General features: G+C 40.8%; 1 protein-coding gene across 2 annotated transcripts in view; it reads right to left on the reverse strand.

The window, feature by feature from the left end:
* The window catches only part of LOC117251295 (NT-3 growth factor receptor-like), a 666479-nt gene that overhangs the window by 487952 nt on the left and 155880 nt on the right, over positions 1-22647 (reverse strand). For both annotated transcript variants that reach the window (XM_033617466.2, XM_078168297.1), the window contains exon 3: positions 19121-19192. In XM_033617466.2, coding sequence (XP_033473357.2) covers positions 19121-19192 — 72 coding nt within the window. The remainder of the gene's footprint in view (positions 1-19120; positions 19193-22647) is intronic.

The following is a 22647-nucleotide window of genomic DNA, read 5'->3' on the forward strand; positions in this document are numbered from 1 at the left end:
TTTGGTTATAAATAATGTCAGGCTCAGTTAGGGTTCGAACAGAAATTTGCGGTCGTGCCGCACTCTAACACACACACACAAACACACAGAAAAAAATTATCAGTTTATACAAAAACCCCGGGACATGAAAAGTGGACATGTCCAGGCAAAAGAGGACATTTGGTCAGCCTAACGCCGTTAAAGTTACCTAACACAAAGAGAAATGTTGACGGCTCATTTCTCCTCTGACACGCCACATACCTGTGTGCCGCCACGGCTCCGTTGTCCAGGTACTACTGGGCAGTCATGACACCAACGAAAGAGGAAATTACTGGACCTGGAAACGATAAGCCATTATCTTGCATTTATCAGCTGCTCTCATGTTCCCTCCTTTTGTGAAGGTCTTGTTGCTGTCCTCTGCATACCAGGCATCATATGCCCCGCGGCGTATTCCCCCGACATTTGTTCGGAATATTTCAAAACGTCTAGCTTTAAATGAACACTGAAGTTGCGTCTTGTCGGCATCTTATCTGTTTACAATCAGCTGAGAGTGCGCAACTGCGCATGTGCAGTCTCTTGTTTTTATGACGGTAGTGTCAGGAGCAGCCAAAGACCACCTGGTGGCAAGATAGTCATCTACCAGTGTTCATAAACAAAAGAATATTGGTCATGGCCGAAATAAAGATAAAGATAGATAATTATGTACAGTTAATGCGTTCAAGGTCTGCTGAGTCTTTAAAAGTTGACATGGTGTCTCTAGCTCAAAGTATGGGGGACAAGAAGAGGTTGAAAGTCGATGAGTTTTGAGATTTTCCAATTTACTTCCATTCAGACTAATTAGACTGCCCCAGAATGCCACCTATTGGCCGATTTGCACCGAATTTTGCCCAAACTCCCATCGGGCCATGGACCAGAATCAGCAAAAGTATTGTGGTAATCGGACTGTACTTGGTCAAGATATGAAAGACTGTCTGTTTTGAAAACAATGTGCAGGAATTTGTTGTTTTATATTTTGGCCGTTTTTTGGACTATCAAAATTCTTTTAATAACTTTTTGTCAGAAGGGTCCACAGATGCTTCATGCAAAGTTTGGTGCAAATCAGTCAAATTGCCTAGCAGGAGTTTGAAAAAGTACGTTTTTCATTTGTCGCGATTTAGTGAATAGAAAGTTACCGCGAAAGTGGGCGTGGCTTACACCACACAATTCAGCTGAATGCAGAGAACACGTAAATAGAAGGTTTAACAATGTGCGACATATTATGTGGGAGTTATTAGCCAAAAATGCTTTTGCATTGAAAATAGCGCCACCTGCTGGTCATTTTTGGTGTGTGAGTTACAGGGGCCAGTCTTTACCACCCCTATCAATTTTATTTCCATGAGTGTTATGGTGTTGGCACAGTGCCAAATATTAAATTAAACAGCCACCAGAGCGCCACCTAGTGGCAGATCGGTAACTCCTTTGTCAGATATCCTCAGGAGGGCATTGACAATAATTATACCGAGGTTCGTGTTAATCCGCCCAACTGATGTTGAGATATATTTCAATTTAAAGAGCGCCACCTGGTGGTCATCGCCTGACATTTTGCACAGAGCCTCAGGGGCTCATGGGGAAGTAGTAAACTGAGTTTCATGTCATTCGGATACACCACTGTGGAGATATGCAGCACTTCCTGTTTACAACGAAATCTGCAGGAAGTTTGGAATATCAAAAATCCTTTAATAACTTTTTGTCAGGAGGGTCCACAGATGCTGTGTGCAAAGTTTCATGCCAATCGGTGAAATTGCCTGGGAGGAGTTTGAAAAAGTAGGTTTGCGACAATTTGCGGAAAAAAACGGAAGGCGGAAATGGGCGTGGCCTATATCACAAGATTCAGCACAATTCACTGAATGCATGGATATCAGGTTTTTGAATGTGCGACAAAGTATATGGGAGTTATGACCCAAAACGCATTGTTCTTGATTATAGCGCCACCTAGTGGTGGAAATTCAGGATGACAATAGATTATAAAATTTTTCGCTAGACCTAACGCGTGTGCCATATTTGGTGAGTTTTTGAATTTGGGAAAGGGTCCAAATAGGGGATTATATGCGCAGAATAATAATAATTAAAGCTGCAAGCAGCATTTGGCGGGACCTCGCACTCTCGCCCGTTTCGGCCCCCAGCTTATGTCGTCACTGTGAATTATTTAGAAATATCAAAGATATTGCCACAAACATCAGAAAATCCTTACAGAGCTGAACATTTTGATGTTTGAATGCTTTCTGTAGCTGTAGGTATGTAGAAGTGACGTCACAATATGCAAATTAGATGAGCGAATTTCTTCCCATCAGATTCCTCTTCCTTTATTTTGAGGATGAGATGACAAAAACAGCACAAAACAAAAGAAATCTACTGTGTAAATATGTTCAAAATGTTGTTTTACTGAGATGTATGAAATCCAATATGGCCGCCACCTAGTGATGTCACAATATGCAAATTAGATGAGTGAATTTACTCCAGTGACAAACTTTGGGTCATGATGAATATTTTTCTCATTTACAGTATGCCTTTATCTCTCACCACTTTCAAGCCACAGCCTTTTGAAATGTTGAAATGAAAATGGAATATTTTCCTCAATAAACTCTGGCACCTAAAGGGTTAAAATGGAGATGCTGCCCCTGTCATGTCTGCATGTAAGATGTAGACACGCACAGACATCATGTTTCTGTGAGTTTGTGTGTGACAGCGGTTGCCATGGTAATTAAGTAAGTGCACCTAGCAGAAGAGCATAGAGAGACAGACAGAACACACAGGAGACCTGTTTTAGTGGAGATTTAACTCCTCGAACAAATTCTTCCCATTCCCAAACCGTTGGTCCAATCATCAAAAAAAGTAATGGTGAGAGAGATAAAGTTATAAAGAAGATCTGTTTAGCAGCATTTGAGCTGGCACGTGTGCCTGTTTGAAGGCGATACGATAAAAAATGTAGGAGGAGATGTGTTTTTTTGAGAGCACGTTTGAGGTGAAATCTTACTTTGAAAGGTCAAGTAGCTCACTTCCTGTTGGAATTAGGTCATGGGTGTCAACGCCTGATTTGTAAGTCAAACACACCAGTTTTGGTTTGATCTTGACACGACATTCCGACAGGCTGCAGTGGCCAGTTTAGTGCACCTATGTGGCGCTAGAGAGCCCATTTTGGCACTTTAGGGGTTAATAATGTGTATTTGCTGTTTGAAATGAAGATTCTGCTGCTGTAATCTGTCCTTTAAAGATTGTGAGACACACAGACCAGAGAGCCCTGTGGCTGTGTCTGTGTGTGCAGCCGTTGTCATGGCGATTAATAACTTGCCTGAACCTGAGGCAGACACAGACACCTCAGGAGAGCAGATCACCAAAGGCTGTTTATAATGGGTTTTAACTCCTCGAACAAATGCTTCGCATACCCAAACCGTTGGTCCAAGCAAGAAAATAAAGTGATTTTGAGAGACAGCCATGTCTCGTGAACGCACGTGTCGCGTTTTATATTTCTCGAGTCAAAAATGTGGTCAGGGGAGCGAGTTTAAAATGTGTTGCACCTAAGCTGTTTCCAGAAATTTCTCCTCAGAGTTTACATGGGAGTGAATGAGAAAAAAATCAGCGCTCCCTTCGCTTTGGAGCCACTCAGCAAAAATGTGCACGTGTGAGAGATTCCATGTCAACATATCTGTGAGCAGGACAAATTTTCCTACGTTTTGTGGTATAAATTGTGTCTGCACAGTGAAAATTGTGGCCATGGCAGCGAGTTAAAGACAAAAGTTTTAGACGATTTTTAGAGCCCTCTCCACTCTAGCTCACAGCATTCCGTGCAATACACACCCATTGTAAACTGACAATTTCTCCACTTTTGCTCATGGTACTTTGAGAGGCACAGATGAAAAACGGTAAAAGATATGGAGCATGGCTACAAGAGACTTTTTTGTACGTAATAGAGTGTTACAGGTGCCTACCAAGTTTCATACATGCAGGTCAAACCAGCTTCGGGGGCTGCTTAATTGAAATATTCTAGGGGGCGCTGTTGAGCCATCTTGGTGCATCAAAGCACAAAAATCACATCAGACAACAGGACTTGTGACCTGTGATGTGTATGCCATGTTTGGTGAGTTTTCAAGCATCCCTTGTCCCTTCAAAACAACATCGTGTTTGATGGCAAACAAGGCAGCACCACGGTGACAGCGTTTGATGAAAACTCAAAAGCTTCCTTTTTAAGCATCATCAAGGTCTTGATGACTTACACTAGCAAGTTTGAGGTGGGTCTGATTAACCTGCTAGAAGAGAGACATCAAAGAATGTATAAAGTAACTTTGTGTTGCCAGTAGTTGGCACTATGGCGGTGATTCAAAATTCCTCTGTAGATGTGTTCAGGGCTGGACTGTCATATGTGTGAAGTTTTGGCAAGATATTCCCACATGGAGTCAAGTTACAGTAACGTTAATCATCACAGGGAAACATCAAAGTTGGCCGCCAGGCCATGGCCACACCCTTCGACGAAAACTCACAGTTTCCACAATAAAGCGTCATCAACGTCTTCTGACTTTTTTGACCAAGTTTGAGATGGATGTGGTCAATTCTGTAGGAGATGTACATTAAAGTCTAAAACATGATATTTCCTGTTGCCAGTAGGGGGTGCTATGTTTATCTCTAATTATTGACATGTAGATGTGTTCAGGATGGGACTGGCATCAATCCTGTGAAGTTTGGGCAAGATTGGACCATGTATGCTGGAGTTATAAACTACTTCCTTTTTAGTGGCGAGACCCCTAACTTTGACGCCATTCCACGGTCACACGCATTGACAAAAACTCAAGCTTTTGATAACTTTTCATCTTCAAGGTCTTGGGGTGAGACAGACCAAGGTTTGAAGTCAATCGGATGAAATCTCTCAGACTAGTTCGTTCATTGAGGACCCCTGGAAATGGCCAAAGATGCATCAAAATCGCACAGTAAATTCAAAATGTCCGACTTCCTGTTGGGTTTAGAGCATGCCTCCAAGAGGCTTTTTTGTAGGTCCTGCAGTGTTACATAAGCCTACCAAGTTCCATACACGTAGGTTAAACTGGCTTCAGGGGCTGTTTCCTCAAAGTTTTGTAGGGGGCGCTCCTGAGCCATTTTTTTGGAACCCGCGCAAGAGACCCTTAAAATATCAAATTTTTCACCAGTTCTGAGATATGTGCAAAGTTTCATGAGTTTTCGGGTATGTTAAGCCTCCCAAAAAGGCAATTCATTTGGAGGAAGAATAATAACAAGTAAAGCTGCAAGCAGCTGTGATCGGGCCCTCGCTCCCCCATGCAACTGCGGGGGCCTGGGGCACACGGGGGCTGTGGTGTGAAGAGAGAAAAAACCTGGCAGGAGCGAAAAAACGCAATGTTTCGTTCATCCACCAGGTGGCGCTGCGAGTACCTGGCCAGATGTGGCCAGGTGCGTTCAGGGGTGGACCCTCATCACACATGAAATATCGAGCAAATCGGACAATGCATGAAGGATTTATACCAAGTTGATGTTCCGTGGCGAAGGATGAAAAGTCACCACTGCATCCGCGGCAGCCTGCAACATGACAGGACACGTGTGTCACTGTGGAGATTCATCAACTTGATCGTCATGTGGCCACAAAATGGAGTTGATCAGGTCAGGAGCTTGAGGTTGGCGTTTGTCAGTATAAAAGATGGCATTTCCTGTTTCTACAAGGGGGCGCCATGAGCAAGATTGCCTACGAGCATATGGAGGCATTGAGGGCGGGGCTCTTATCATGTACAGAAATTTTGAAATTTTTAAGTTTGGATGAATTATGTGGGAGAGAGAGCTGCTTGAATATGCATGGCGATGGATCAAAAATGGCAGCGCCATAGCAGCCATGCCCTTTGACCTACAGACATGCAGAGCACAACTTTTGATCAGCATGGTGTCTGGGTGATCTGTAAAAAATTTGAAGTCGATTGGATGAAATCCCTAGGACTAGTTCGTTAAAATACAACATGTGGAAATCATGCCAAAATGACAAGTCAAAATCAAAATGGCCGACTTCCTGTTTGGAGTAGACCATTGGTGCAAGAGAATTTTATGTGCTTCTGGACAACATACACATGTGTACCAACTTTCATGTTCCTACTCCAAAAAAACACCTATGGGGAGGGGTTTTTGAAAATTTCAAGGGGCACTGTAGAGGCATTTTGTCCCCCCATGGGCTACGCCCCTATCAGATGTAAGAGCTCGCCATTCTTGACCTGTGTATCAATTTTCATGAGGATATGAGGTCGCTGAAGCCATCAAAATGCCAAACGTATTTGGTGGCAAGGGAGGCGCCATAGCGGCCACGCCCCTAGACATAGAGAAAAGCTTTTAAGAACTTTTGATCAGCATGTTCTCAGGATGATCTGTAGCCAATTTGAAGTCGATGAGACGAAATCTCTAGGAGGAGTTCGTTCAAATTTAAGTTGTGTAAAGCCTGAGCCAGCCCTAACTATAAGCTTTATCAAGGAGGAAAGTCTTAAGTCTAGTCTTAAATGTGGAGATGGTGTCTGCCTCCCGGACCGTAACAGGAAGATGATTCCACAGGAGAGGAGCCTGATAGCTGAAGGTTCTGGCTCCTGATCTACTTTTGGAGACTTTAGGGACCACGAGTAACCCTGCGTTCTCAGAGCGCAGTGTTCTGGTGGGATAATATGGCACTATGAGCTCTCTAAGATATGACGGAGCTTGACCATTTAGAGCGTTATAAGTTAACAGTAGGATTTTAAATTCAATTCTGGATTTTACCAGTGCAGAGAAGCTAAAACAGGAGAAATATGATCTCGTTTCTTAGTTCCTGTTAGTACACGTGCTGCTGCATTCTGAGTTTTTAAGGACTTACTAGAGCTACCTGATAATAGAGAGTTACAGTAATCCAGCTTAGAGGTAACAAAAGCGTGGACCAATTTTTCTGCATCTTTATGGGTCAGGATAGGCCTAATTTTCGCAATATTACGCAGATGAAAAAATGCAGTCCGTGAGGTTTGCTTTAAATGAGAATTAAAAGACAAATCTTGATCAAATATTACTCCGTTGTTTGGGGCCAAGAACAATAACCTCAGTTTTGTCTGAATTTAACATCAGGAAATTGGTGCTCATCCAAGTTTTTATGTCTTTAAGGCAGTTATGGAGTTTAGTTAATTGATTACTTTCTTCTGGCTTCATCGATAAATACAACTGACTATCATCCGCATAACAATGAAAATTTATAGAGTGATTTCTAATGATGTTACCTAAAGGAAGCATATATAGAGTAAATAGGATTGGTCCGAGCACAGAACCTTGCGGAGCTCCAAAACAAACTTTGGTACATAAGGATGATTCATTATGAACGTGAACAAACTGAAAACGATCAGATAAATAAGATTTAAACCAGCTCAGTGCAGAACCTTTTAGGCCAATTAAGTGATCCAGTCTCTGCAGTAGAATTTGATGGTCAATTGTGTCAAACGCCGCACTAAGATCTAATAAAACAAGTACAGAGACAAGTCCTTTGTCTGAAGCAATCAGAAGGTCATTTGTAATTTTAACTAGTGCTGTCTCAGTGCTATGATGCACTCTAAATTCTGACTGAAATTCCTCAAATAAATTATTATCATGGAGAAAATCACACAGCTGGTCTGCGACTACTTTCTCAAGGATCTTTGACATAAAGGGAAGATTAGATATTGTCTATAGTTGGCTAACACCTCTGGATCCAGGGTGGGCTTTTTTAGGAGAGGTTTAATTACAGCTACCTTAAAAGACTGTGGTACATAGCCTGTTAATAAGGATATATTGATCATATCTAATATATGAGTGTTAACTAAAGGTAAGACCTCCTTAAGTAGCCTAGTTGGGATGGGGTCTAAGAGACACGTTGATGATTTAGATGAAGAAATCACTGCGGTCAATTCTTGAAGAGAAATTGGGGAGAAGCAATCTAAATATATATTAGTTTTTACAGCTGTGTTTGAGGTTAGATAGGTACTATCTGAGGACAGGAGGTCATGAATTTTGCCTCTAATAGTTAGAATTTTGTCATTAAAAAAGCTCATAAAATCATTACTGCTAAGGGCTAAAGGAATACAAGGCTCAATAGAGCTTTGACTTTCAGTCAGCCTGGCTACAGTGCTGGAAAGAAACCTGGGGTTGTTCTAATTGTCTTCTATTAATGCTGAGTAATAATTTGCTCTGGCATTGCAGAGGCCCCTCATATAAGTTTTGAGACTGTCTGTCCAGATTAAATGTGATTCTTCCAGTTAGGTTAATCGTCAATTCCTTTCAAATTTTTGCGATATTTGTTTTAACTTATGGGTTTGAGAGTTATACCAAGGAGCGAACTTTCTTTGCTTTTTTAACTTCTTTTTAAGAGGAGCTACAGAGTAAAGTGTTGTTTGCAGCGAGCCTACGGCGCTATCGACAAAATGATCAAAGTCGGTACAGGAAACCTCTGTTACTGAGGGACTTGGTATTGAATTTAACGATGGAGTAATCTTTTCCTTAAATTTTGCGACAGCACTATCTGATAAACTAGTATAGTAACTGTTGCTGAGTGGCGTGTAATCGAGTAAAAAGAAATCAAAAATAATCAGATAATGATCCAATAGCGAGGGATTCTGTGGAAAGACTTTTAGGTTATCAATTTCAATTCCATACATAATGAGATAAACGCGGTAGCCAGGGAGTCATTATCAACGTCGACATGAATGTTAAAATCGCCTACAATAATAACTTTATCTGATTTAAGAACTAAACTGGATAAAAACTCTGAGAATTCAGATACAAATTCAGAATACAGGCCAGGAGCACGGTACACTATAACAAATAAAAGTGGCTGTGAGGTTTTCCAGGTCGGATGTAAAAGACTAAGAACGAGGCTTTCAAATGAATTATAATCTAGTTTAGGTTTAGGGCTGATTAACAGACTAGAGTTAAAAATGGCTGCAACTCCCCCTCCTCGGCCGCCTCGAGGAATGTGGGTATTATTATGACTGTGAGGAGTGGACTCATTAAGACTAACATATTCATCTTGACACAGCCAGGTTGAATTTTGAAGAGGATTTGAAGATTTTCCAATTTACTTCCATTCAAACTAATTAGACTGCCACCAGAACGCCACCTATTGGCCAATTTGCACTGAATTTTGCACAAACCCTCATCAGACCATGGAACACAATTAGCAAAAGTGTTGTGGTAATCCGACTGTATTTGGTCAAGATATGAAAGACTGTCTGTTATGGAAACAATGTGCAGGAATTTGTTGTTTTATATCTTGGCTGTTTTTTGGACGATCAAAATTCTTTTAATAACTTTTTGTCAGGAGAGTTGAAATAGCGAATGGACAGTTACCACAAAAGTGGGCTTGGCTTACACCACACAATTCAGCTGAATTCAGAGAACACGTAAATAGAAGGTTTAACAATGTGCGACATAATATGTGGGAGTTATTAGCCAAAAACGCTTTTGCATTGAAAATAGCGCCACCTGCTGGTCATTTTTGGTGTGTGAGTTACAGGGGCCAGTCTTTACCACCCCTATCAATTTTATTTCCATGTGTTATGGTGTTGGCACAGTGCCAAATATTAAATTAGATGGCCACCAGAGCGCCACCTAGTGGCGGATCGGTAAGTCCTTCATCAGATATCCTCAGGAGGGCATTGACAATAATTATACCAAGTTGCGTGTTAATCCGCCCAACCAATGTTGAGATATAAAATACTTAAATTTAAAGAACGCCACCTTGTGGTCATCACCCGAAATTTTGCCCAGAGCCTCAGGGGCTCATGGGGAAGTGGTACCCTGAGTTTCATGTCATTCGGATACACCAATGTGGAGATATGCAGTAGTTGTTATTTGATAACTTCAGTATTCTTTGGAATATCAAAATTTTTTTAATAACTTTTTGTCAGGAGAGTCCACAGATGCTGTGTGCAAAGTTTCGTGCAAATTGGTAAAATTGCCTGGGAGGAGTTCGAAAAAGTAGGTTTGCAACATTTTGCGCATTTGCAGAAAAAAAACAGAGATGGAAATGGGCGTGGCCTATATCACGAGATTCAGCACAAGTTGCTGAACGCGTGGATATAAGATTTTTGAATGTGCCACAAAGTATATGGGAGTTATGAGCCAAAATGCACTTTCCTTGATTATAGCGCCACCTAGTGGTGGAAATTCAGGACGACAATAAATCAGAAATTTTTTTTGCCAGGTGTGACTTATATTCCAAGTTTGATGAGTTTTGGGGTATGTTCAGGCAGTGAAAAATGGGATCATTTGGGACAAAGAAAAAAAAATCATTCGAAAAACAATAGGGACCTCGCAAGTCAAGACCTGCTCGGGCCCTAATAATAATCATTCGAAAAACAGTAGGGACCTCGCAGGTCGAGACCTGCTCCGGCCCTAATAATAATAAAAATCTGAACAATTACAATAGGGTTCCCAGCACTGCTGATCCTGGGAAACGCGTCTGCGACGAAGTCGTCCGATAAAAAATAAATAATAAAAAATAAAAAAATTATAAAAAATCCTTGCATTTCAATAGGGTCCTCGCACCGCTCGGTGCTCGGGCCCTAATAATAAACAGCACGATTTCAATAGGGTCCTCACCAGAGTTGGGTATAACGCGTTACAAAGTAACTCGTTAGAGTACTTTGATTATTTTTTGCAGTAATGAGTAACCTAATGCGTTAGTTTGCTGTTTGAGTAATCAAATACTTAAGTACATTTTCAAACAAGACAGCAGTTACTTTCATTACTTTTAGAACGCTGGTCCTTCAGCTCCGAAACAGCAATGGCTGTCGTTTGGTTCTAATATTGGAGATAACGTTAAACCTATCAGTCTGAAAGAAGCCACGGAGTTTGTGGCTCGCTTTGTGGTTGGAGAAATGCTGCCGTTGTCTACGGTGGAGTCTAAATAGGTGGAGGAGGACTCGCTGACAGACATATTTCAGACTCAGGACTTGCATTATGCCTGGTACACGCTACATGCTGGTACTCAGCAATTATCCCCGGTCGTCTTTCATGATGTGATGTCATCGGGTTATTCTTGTCCTGTTTTTATTACTTTGACTATTATTTGAGTCAGAACTGTGTCTGTTCATGTGCCAGCCGACATGTTGTTGTAGTCACCTAAAAGCGTCAGCAGATGGCAGGAGCTACATTTGAAGCGCCATATCAAGCTACTGTATCTTCCACAGGAAGTTCTGACAAATGTTTCAGAATAAAAGTCTATTTAGAAAATGGAGGGATTCTCTCAGCCGAGGTTATAAGGGGCTTTTAATTTGAAACAAGTGTTGAGTTTGAAATGATGGTGCGATATCTTAACTTTACAAAGACAGCGGAGCGGATAAAAAGTAAATATATAAACACACAGAGGGATTAATAAATAACGGACCGTCTATAATGTAGTTTGTTTCAAATGAAGCTGGGAGCCTCTGCAGTTGTGTTGAGTAAAAGCCCCGCCACTATTTGTTAATGTTATTACTTTATGTCCGACCATGAGGATGTACCATTGTTTGCTAGCTTGATGCTAATGACAGTAACTCTGACTCAGCGGGTTGACAAAGTGCCTCTGCTGTTTCACACCATCATTTCCCCCTTTACTCTGTGTGGTAACATCCCTAGAGGAAATATTAAAAATACTGGGGTGTTGCTGTCATACAGTTGTCTACGGCAGCAGATCGTTCTGTGTTCCTACTGGTTAAAGTGATGGCTGCGATGGGAGAATTGGATCTCAGTGAAGGGCAAGTGGTCCATAACTTTAATTTAAGACAAAAAATTGTAGGCTTAGTGCCCTGTGGTCCATTGCCCAATAGGAAATGTAGAATACTCAAAAGTACTTTAAAAGTGCTTGAGTTACTTTTCTCAGGGAGTAACGTTGGAAGTATTTTTAAAGTAATTGAGTTAGTTTACTCAGGGAGTAACACAGTAAAGTAACTGGTTACTTTTTTAGAAAGTAATGCAGTAACGTACTTTGATTACTTTAAACTAACCCTTACCCAACACTGGTCCTCACGGACGACTTCGTCGTCGTCGCCCTAATAATAAATAATAATAAACAGTGGGATTACAATAGGGTCTTCACGGATGACTTTGTCGTTGCTCGGGCCCTAATAAATAATAATAATAAACAGCGCGATTACAATAGGGTCCTCACGGACGACTTCGTCATCGCTCAGGCCCTAATTAAACAGCCTTTGCTGATCTGCTCTCTCATGAGCTCCCTGTGTACCCCTCAGGTGCAGGCAGCTCATTAATCACCATGACAAGGGCTGCACACACACACACACACACACACACACACACACAACGCCCTCTGTGTGTGCGTATCTCACAGTCTTTAAAGGACAGATTGCAGCAGCAGAATCTTCATCAACACATCATCTATCAGTGTTTTCCATCTCTCACATACTACTACAGCCTTTATTACTGATAATACTGTTGCTACTTTTGTGATTATGACTGTTAAATACATTTTTTAACGTACTGTAATATAAAGTCCCTCTATTGCCAAAAACAACCTTGCGTACCCTTGACATTGCTTGTTTTCTCGACAGTTCGATTCTTACGAATAATTTGCACTGTCTGCGTGAGCTGGAGGCCGAAACGGCCATGAGGGTGAGGTCCTGCCAAACGCTGCTTGCAGCTTTAATTATTAGGGCCAAAGGACTAAGTCCCTATTGTTTCTGGTACGTTTATTATTATTATTAGGCACCTCGGCTTATTATTATCATTATTAGGGCCCGAGCACCTAGCGGTGCGAGGACCCTCTTGAAATGCAAGGATTTTTTATTATTAGGGCCCTAACACCAACCGAAGGCCGGGCGAAGGCCCTCTTGAAACTGCTCCGTTTATTATTAAGGCCCGGGCACCTAGCGGTGCGAGGTCCCTATTGAAATGCAAGGATTTATTATTAGGCCCCGAGCGACGACAAAGTCATCCCCGTAGGACCCTATTTAAATCGCACTGTTTATCAGGTCCCGAGCGGCGACAAAGTCGTCAGCGTAGGACCTGATTGTAATTGCGCTGTTTATTATAATTTATTAGGGCCCGAGCGATGACAAAGTCTTCCGTGAGCACCCTATTGTAATCACGCTGTTTATTAGGGTCCGAGCGACAACGAAGTCGTCCCTGTAGGACCCTACTTAAATCGCACTGTTTATCAGGTCCCGAGCGACGACAAAGTCGTCAGCGTAGGACCTGACTGTAATTGCGCTGTTTATTATAATTTATTAGGGCCCCAGCGACGACAAAGTCTTCCGTGAGCACCCTATTGTAATCACGCTGTTTATTAGGGTCCGAGCGACGACAAAGTCGTCTGTAGGACCCTATTGTAATCGCGCTGTTTAATATTAGGGGCCCGGCAGCCTAAGCTGCCAGGAACCTATTGTTTTGCTACATCTTCTTCTTCTTCTTCTTCTTCTTCTTCTTCTTCTTCTTCTTCTTCTTCTTCTTCTTCTTCTTCTTCCAAGGAAATCCTACTTCCCATGCCCGAAAAATCACCAAACTTTGCACAAAGGTCCAGTCACATGCCAGATTGCCTCAGCTGGAAAAACAGGCCAATAGTCCTGATGGTGGCACTATAGCAAGCCTCTAAAGTTCAAAATTTTGAAAATTCACAACAAATCAACCATATGTGCTACAGATTTCCAACTTTCACCAAAATGTAGTGCTAATACTGAAGAAACTTTTGTATATTTTAACCTATTGCAAATTATGAAGTCCATCACTCTGTTTTTTTCAAAAACTGTAAAACTTATTAAACCTATCCCTCCCACAATTTTTACTCAATTGACAATAGTCCTGATGGTGGCGCTATAGCAAGCCTCTAAATTTCAAAACTTTGAAAATTCATAACAAATCAACCATATGGGCTACAGCTTTAGAACTTTCACTTTGAAATTTACTTTTCCATGGCATGGATGGCTACTGTCTGGCACCCTGATGCTTGGCTTAGTCAATTTGTGAAGCCACACATGAACTGTCACTTGCCAGTTAGCTCAGTGAGATAGAAGACGGACCTCAGTCTCAGAGGTTATGAGTTCAAGCCTCAGCAAAGGCAGAACGGATATTCTAATGTGAAAGTCCTATGTTCAGGCATCATGCTATGTGGATTAGACACTGCTAAGGTTAAAATAATTATGATCCAGAGAGACAAATACTCTTTATCAACACTTTTCCCTGTTATCCCTTGTCTCTTTTCCTCGTTTATTTGGCTTAGCTATCAGTCAATATGCAGAGTCTATCTAATAGCTACTTTTACATTTTAAAAAATGTTTTCATCTTTGTCACCATGGATAATGTTTAGCTTTAAGCTAGATCAGGCCAGTTTGTTCATAATTGCTAGCAGTTAATGCTATTCTTACTTTCTTGTTCTTGAGTTTTTTCTTTCCATTGTATATTATGAGTCTGATCACTTCAGCCACTCATCCACAATTTGAAGGGAATGCCATAATTATATGATGTAAACTATGTTGTGATAGGCTTTGTTTTAGTGTGTGCTGCTCAGAATTGCCCAATTTTGCCTAAAATTGCCCGGCCCCAACCATTGCTGCGCAGCAACTATAATTAGGGCCCGAGCACTGACCGAAGGCCAGGCAAAGGCCTTCTTGAAACTGAAAGAATTATTAGGGCCCGAGCGACGACAAAGTCATCCGTAGGACCCTATTGTAATCGCGCTGATTATTATGCTGACATTTCGTGTCCGTTGTCCACCAAACTTGACATGATTCATATTTGTCCCACCCTGAACACATTTATATGACAATATTCCGTGATAGTCATAGCGCCACCTAGTGGTGAAAGGAAGTACTTCTTTCCACACACTTATATTTGGATTTACCTGAAATTTCAGTGTTGTGGTGTGTTTTTGATGTACACAAACATGACATATCATTAGTGTCTACGTGTGCTGCAGAGGGTTTAATTTTTATGTCTCGCCATGAAACAGGAAATTGGTATATTTTTGCCGTTAATGTTCTGATCTCCATCAAACTTCAGATGATTCATATTAGTCCTGCCCTGAAAACATTTATATGACCATATTTCCTGATACTCATAGTGCTACCTAGTGGTGACAGGAAGTAGGTCTCAAACACTTATCTTTTGATTTATCTGAAAGTTAAATGCTGTGGTGTATATTTGATGTATAAAAATATGATGTATAATTACTGCGCTCTCCAACTCTCTCTAGTGGAAAGAGGAAGTGATACAAAATTTGAAATATGTTATTCCAGCCTTGTATCAAGGATATGCTGAGTCACTCCTGTATGTGATGTCTAACTTTGACAGAAATGAGCTGACGCTTCAGAAGGCGTCGGAAATTCAATATTTTGGGGCGGTTGCACATGGTCGACGCAAAATGCCGAAATAGCGCCCCCTACATTTTTTTTTTTTAAAACTCCCCATTGGGGTTAGTTTGTACAGGTATTATACCCAGACGCACAAAAAAATCACATAACGTCATGGTAAGATCCCAACAGGAAGTTGGCCATTTTGTTTTGAATTTTTTCATTACAGCGATTTCCACAACTTAAATTTGAACGAACTCCTCCTAGGGATTTCGTCCTATAGACTTCAAAGTTGGTACAGATTATCCTGAGAACATCAAAAGTTATTAAAAGCTTTTCTCTATGTCAAGGGGCGTGGCCGCTAGGGCATGACAAATTTTGGCAACTTTTCGTTTTCTCGCTTTCGAATTTCGAACGGCTCTCACGTCCACATACTTGATCTCAGCAGCTTCAAACTTGCCAGACGTGATGATGGCTCTGCCCCAAAATGTTAATATCCCACCTTACTCATAGCACCACCCGGTGGTAACAAGAAGTGACCAGTTTTTACTTTAATATGTACTGATGCCACAAACTTGACCGCATCAACTTCATTCCACTTCTAATGCATGCAGAACAAGTTGGTGAAGCTACCTTATGAACGCTGTGAAGCTACTTCTAATGGTGTTCGTGTGTCCTCATAGGTTTTTTTTTTTTTGGCGTAAGAACATGAAAATTAATACATATGTGTAAGTTGCCGGGACGCACAAAAAAGTCTCCGCCACCAATGGTCTACTCCAAACAGGAAGTTGCCCATTTTCATTTAAACTTTTCATTTTGGTGTCGATTTTGTGATTTCCACACCTTGTATATGAACAAACTCCTCCTACAGATTTTTTCCAATCAACTTCAGATTTGGTACAGATCATCCTGAGACCATGCTGATCAAAAGTTATTAAAAGCTTTTCTCTATGTCAAGGGGCATGGCCGCTATGGCGCCTCCCTCGCCACCAAATACGTTTGGCATTTTGATGGCTTGAACGACCTCATATCCTCATGAAAAATGATATACAGGTCAAGAATGGCGAGCTCATGGGGGGGACAAAATGCCTTTTTAGCGCCCCCTTGAAAACTTCAAAAACCCCTCCCCATAGGTTTTTTTTTTTGGAGTAGGAAGATGAAACATCACGCCATGTCAGGGTTAACTTACTCCGAGTTTTCACATAACCGCTTCAGTGATGTGTGCTGCTGGCCCCGACGGTGGCGCGGGAGAGCGAGGGCCCGATCACAGCTTTAATTAGGGACCTCAGCCAAAGAAGGAAGTCCCTCTTGTTTCTGGTACGTTTACCCTAAAAGTTTTGTCTTTAACTGGCTGCCATGGCCACAATTTTCACTGTACATACACAACTTATACCAAAAAACGTAGGAAAATTTGTCCTGGTCACAGAAATGTTGACATGGAATCTCTCACACGTACACATTTTTGCTGAGTGGCTCCAAAGTGAAGGGAGCACCGATTTTTTTCTCATTCACTCCCATGTAAACTGACTCCCATTTTAACCCTTTAGGTGCCAGAGTTTATTAAGGAAAATATTCCGTTTTCATTTCAACATTTCAAAAGGCTGTCGCTTGAAAGTGGTGAGAGATAAAGGAATACTGTAAATGAGAAAACTATTCATCATGACCCAAAGTTTGTGATGTAAGTAAATTAACTCATCTAATTTGCATATTGTGACGTCTCTTGGCAGCACCCATATTGGATTTAATAAATCTCAGTAAAGCATTTTGAACATATTTACACAGTAGATTTCTTTTGTTTTGTGTTGTTTTTGTCATCTCATCCTCAAAATAAAGGAACAGGAATCTGATGGGAGTAAATTCACTCATCTAATTTGCACATTGTGGTGTCACGATGCGGCGGCCATATTGGATTTCATAAATCTCAGTAAAACAGCATTTTGAACATATTTGTTTCCTTTAGCCCTTAGCAGTAATGATTTTATGAGCTTAATGACAAAATTCTAACTATTAGAGGCAAAATTCATGACCTCCTGTCCACAGATAGTACCTGTCTCCCCAATTTCTCTTCAAGAATTGACCGCAGTGATTTCTTCATCTAAATCATCAATGTGTCTCTTAGACTCCATCCCAACTAGGCTACTTAAGGAGGTCTTACCTTTAGTTAACACTCATATATTAGATATGGTCAATATATCCTTATTAACAGGCTATGTACCACAGTCTTTTAAGGTAGCTGTAATTAAACCTCTCCTAAAAAAGCCCACCCTGGATCCAGAGGTGTTAGCCAACTATAGACCAATATCTAATCTTCCCTTACTTTCAAAGATCCTTGACAAAATAGTCGCAGACCAGCTGTGATTTTCTCCATGATAATATTTTATTTGAGGAATTTCAGTCAGGATTTAGAGTGCATCATGGCACTGAGACAGCACTAGTTAAAATTACAAATGACTTTCTGATTGCTTCAGACAAAGGACTCAACTCTGTACTTGTTTTATTAGATCTTAGTGCGGCATTTGACACAATTGACCATCAAATTCTGCTCCAGAGACTGGAAGACTTAATTGGCCTAAAAGGTTCTGCACTAAGCTGGTTTAAAGCTTATTTATTTGATCGTTTTCAGTTTGTTCACGTTCATAATGAATCATCCTTACGTACTAAAGTTTGTTTTGGAGTTCCGCAAGGTTCTGTGCTCAGACCAATCCTATTTACTCTATATATGCTTCCTTTAGGTAACATCATTAGAAATCACTCTGTAAATTTCCATTGTTAGCGGATGATACACAGTTGTATTTATCTATGAAGCCAGAAGAAAGTAATCAATTAACTAAACTTCATAATTGCCTTAAAGACATAAAAACCTGGATGAGCACCAATTTCCCAATGTTAAATGACAAAACTGAAGTTATTGTTCTTGGCCCCAAACAACTCAGAGACTCTTTATCTGATGACATAGTTTCTCTAGATGGCATTGCTCTGGCCTCTAGCACTACCGTAAGAAACCTTGGAGTAACATTTTTTAACATAATTGTAACATAATTCTCATTTCTCATCTCATTCACATTAAGACTAGACTTAAGACTTTCCTCTTTGATAAAGCTTATAGTTAGGGCTGGCTCAGGCTTGCCTTGTACCAGCCCCTAGTTAGGCTGACTTGGGCCTAGTCTGCCAGAGGACCCCCTACAATACACCAGGCACCTTCTCTCTCTCTCTCTCTCTCTCTCTCTCTCTCTCTCTCTCTCTCTCTCTCTCTCTCGTGTCCTATTACTACATCTTGCTAACTTGGCCATTCTGGATGTCACTAACTCGGCTTCTTCTATTGCAGCGGTACCTGGATAATGTGACGTGTGTGGTTGTGCTGCTGCCGTGGTCCTGCCAGATGCCTCCTGCTGCTGCTATCATTAGTCATACTTCTACTGTTATTATACACATATGATTATTGTTACATATGTATACTATCAGATGTTAATATATACTTTCAATATATTGTACCAAAATAGCCTGTAATATTAATTATATTATTACTTTCATTATTGCTGTTGTAAGCTACTGTCATTACCGTCGGATAACTGTTAATTTATCATGTTGGTCTGTTCTGTGCAACATCTGTTGCACGTCTGTCCATCCTGGAAGAGGGATCCCTCCTCAGTTGCTCTTATTTTTGCATATTGCAAATGCTTTCAAGGGTCCATTTATTTCTAGCATTAGTGGCCAATTAAAGTCTGTTATTTCTTTGTTCTCCACCCACAAAGGTATGTTTTTATATTATTACCTTGCCTCACAGCAGTGTGTGTGTGTGTGTGTGTGTGTGTGTGTGTGTGTGTATTTATGCTTTCCTTAATGTATGTACTCACATATAGCGCAGGTGGGGGTTCTTGGAGAAAACACGAGTCTGGATTGTAACCAGGTGGCTTCTTGTGATAGTTCTATAACAGACACAGACACACACAGACACACAAACACACACACACACACACAAATCAGGAAATCAAATTTCAAAATAGCATCTATATTCACGATTTGATGACAGGAAATTATTTACAATATAAACACTTGGTACTCATAGTACTGCTAACCAGTCAGTCAGTTGGGTTTGCAGTGTTTTATTTTGAAATAGGCTCATTTATCTTTGTGGATAATATGTTGAATCCATGTTCATATTTCTATTTATAAATTACAGATTTTCTTAAAGAATCCCTCTTTGTTTGACAGGGTGAATCTAATTTTCTCTAAATTTAAAACACTACCTAATTCCTTCAGCTACATACCAAATATTGTGAGCTTCTTCTCATAAATTAGTTCAGGAAAGGAGAACCAAAACTAAACTGACACAAACTAGGGAAGCAAAACTCAGGGAAGAATTCCACAACGGAACATGAGAGACAAGGCAGGAAATGACACCATCAACATGGGAGATTAACTGACAAGGAACAAAGGGAAACACACAGGTATATATACACAAAAACTAATTACAAGAACAAGACACAGCTGGAGTAGGTGGATACAGACAAAAGGAGAGAAACTGGGATTGGCTAACAACAAGGGTGTGGTAGGGAACACTAGAGTGGAGCTAACAAGACTAATACAGAACATGTGTGAAGGGAGGACTCTGGGAACAGGAAAGGACAAGCAAGAGTGATGGACAACAGGTATGATAAAAAAAATGGAGGGAAAACACACAAAGACGGGAAGTAAAACCAGACATGACACAAGCAGAGAGAATCTACAAACTAAAACAGTAAACAGACTTAACATGAATAAGGTTGGGACTCGTTAGGATTTTAACGATTCCGATTCCTTACCGATTCCTTCTTAACATTCCGATTCCTTACCGATTCCTTCTTAACATTCCGATTCCTTACCGATTCCTCTTACCAATTCCTACATTATATTCATTATACTTGCTATACTTAAACAAGTATAAACACAAATGCAATCATACAAATACAAAAACTAGTGCACAGTACAATAAGATGAAAATACACATTTCTGCGTGGTGTGTATTTCAGATTTAGAGCTTGTATCATCTCCCTGAGAATATATAACAACAAAAAGTGATTCTCTGATTTCTACAGTAACACTATTACCTCAAATTAACCACAGCAATGTAATAAAAAATACTTATATGCATTCATGCTTGGGCACTGTTATTTACGTGACAACACCTGAACAGAACACACACACACATTGGCTGTTTGTTTCTACCGATCCCCTCGCTGGAAGCATTGGACCTCCCGCCGCCCACCTCCGCCTTGATTAAACGCTGAAAATTAAATAAAAGAGGGAGACAGGTTTTTCCTATTTTATCTTATTTTCTTATATTTCTCCCTCTCCCCTCGCTGGAAGCATCGGACCTCCCGCCGCCCGCTCCCGTCTCAAACACGAAGGTCTCCCTCTCCGCTGAGCACCCACAGCGCATGCCCGGCCTGTTAAATAGCCTGTAACCATAACAACTGTGTGACACAAACTCATTAAATAATGTCGGGCTCGGTCGGGTTCGGACAGAAATATGCGGCCCGTGCCGCACTCTAATGGAAATGCACGTGACGTTTTTTTTTTTTTTTTTTACAATCTACAGTTGCAATCAAATTTATTCAACCCCCACTGCATATTAGGCTTATTGGCAAAGTATACAATTTCTCAGCTGTTTGCAATAAACAAATTACACAAGAACTGTTTAAGTAGTTCAATGAAACTAATATTACAAGGGTTTTGATCCAAATTCAACACAAAATGCTACTTTTAATGACTACTGCAGTCTCAAAATTATTATTATTATTAAATTATATATAACCCCTTCATGACAAGCATCTTCAGTACTTAGTAGAGCACCCTTTTGCTGTTATGACCTGATGCAAACGTGATGCATAGCCAGACACCAGCTTCAGACAGACTGAGGAATCTTAGCCCATTCCTCATGGGTAATGGCCTCCAGTTCAGTAATATTCTTGGGTGTGCGTTTTGCAACCGCCTTCTTCAAATTCCACCAGAGATTTTCTATGGGGTTCAAGTCAGGCGACTGTGACGGCCGCTCTAGAATCTTCCATTTCTTTTTCTGAAACCAAGCCTTGGTGGACTTTGAGGACTTTGGAGGACTTTTCAGCATATGCTTCATTCTTCTTCTTCCTCCAGACATACCGCTGTTCCATAACCCCGAAAAGTTCCAGTTTTGTTTCATCACTCCACAGAACAGAATTCCAAAACTTCTGTGGCTTATTTATATGGTTTTGAGCATAATGGAGCCGACTTTTCTTATGCTTTTGGGTCAGTAGTGGTGTACGTCTTGGAGTCCGGGCATGGAGCCCTTCGGTGTTTAGTATGCACCTTATTGTACAAACTGAAACCTCAGTGCCTGCTGCCACCAAGTCTTGCTGCAGGTGTTTTGCAGTTACTCAAGGGTTTTTGACCACTTGCCTCCTCAGGAATCTGGTGGCAGCCGCTGATAGTTTCCTCTTTCTGCCACGTCCAGGTAGTGTAGCCACTGTTCCTTTACCTTTGAACTTGCGAACTATGCTTCCAACTGTATCTCTAGGAACATTCAGAGCTTTTGCTATCGTTTTGTATCCTTTTCCTTGTTTGTGCAAGGCAATGATTTCTTCTCTGAACTTTTTGGACAATTCTTTTGACTTAGCCATATTTCTAACATGCAATCAAACGTCACTCTCAACAAACCCCTAGCCAGTCCAGGTATTTATGTGTTCTGTCTCAAACACACCTGAACTAATGAAGCCCTTGATTAGTTGCACCAGGTGTGCTTGAAACAGGGGGTTGAATAATTGTGATTAGTTGCGTCAGGTGTGCTTGAGACAGGGGGTTGAATAATTTTGAGACTGCAGTAGTGATTAAAAGTAGCATTTTTTGGATAAAATTTGGATAAAAACCATGGGGATATTAGTTTTATTAAACTATTTCAACTGTTCTTGTCTACTTTGTTTATTGCAAACAGCTGAAAAATTGTACATTTTGCCAATAAGCCTAATATGCAATGGGGGTTGAATAATTTTGATTGCAATTGTAGGAACCGTTTGCAGTAACCGTTACTCCAAATGTGATGGAACCGGTTCCAGAACCGGAACTTTTGACCCGGTTCCAAAAAAGAACCAGATCCGGATCCCAACCCTAAACATGAATGAATGTCCTCAAACAAGGAAGAACACATACAGAAGACCCCAAAACAAAAATAACGGAATATAAACAAAACCCAGGTTCATGACACTTCTCAGATCTCCAAAACTGAAGCACTGCTAGCAGTGTGGACAGAGAGATGACCTGAGCTTCATACCTATCCTTCACTCTACGTGGCTCAATCACCCTACACAGTGCACTTTATGGGGCAGGGGAAAACTCCTTCTAAAAAGCCTGAGCAAAAAAGTCAAATAAA

The sequence above is a fragment of the Epinephelus lanceolatus genome, chromosome 5 (genome assembly GCF_041903045.1).
Source record: "Epinephelus lanceolatus isolate andai-2023 chromosome 5, ASM4190304v1, whole genome shotgun sequence".
NCBI lineage: Eukaryota > Metazoa > Chordata > Actinopteri > Perciformes > Serranidae > Epinephelus > Epinephelus lanceolatus.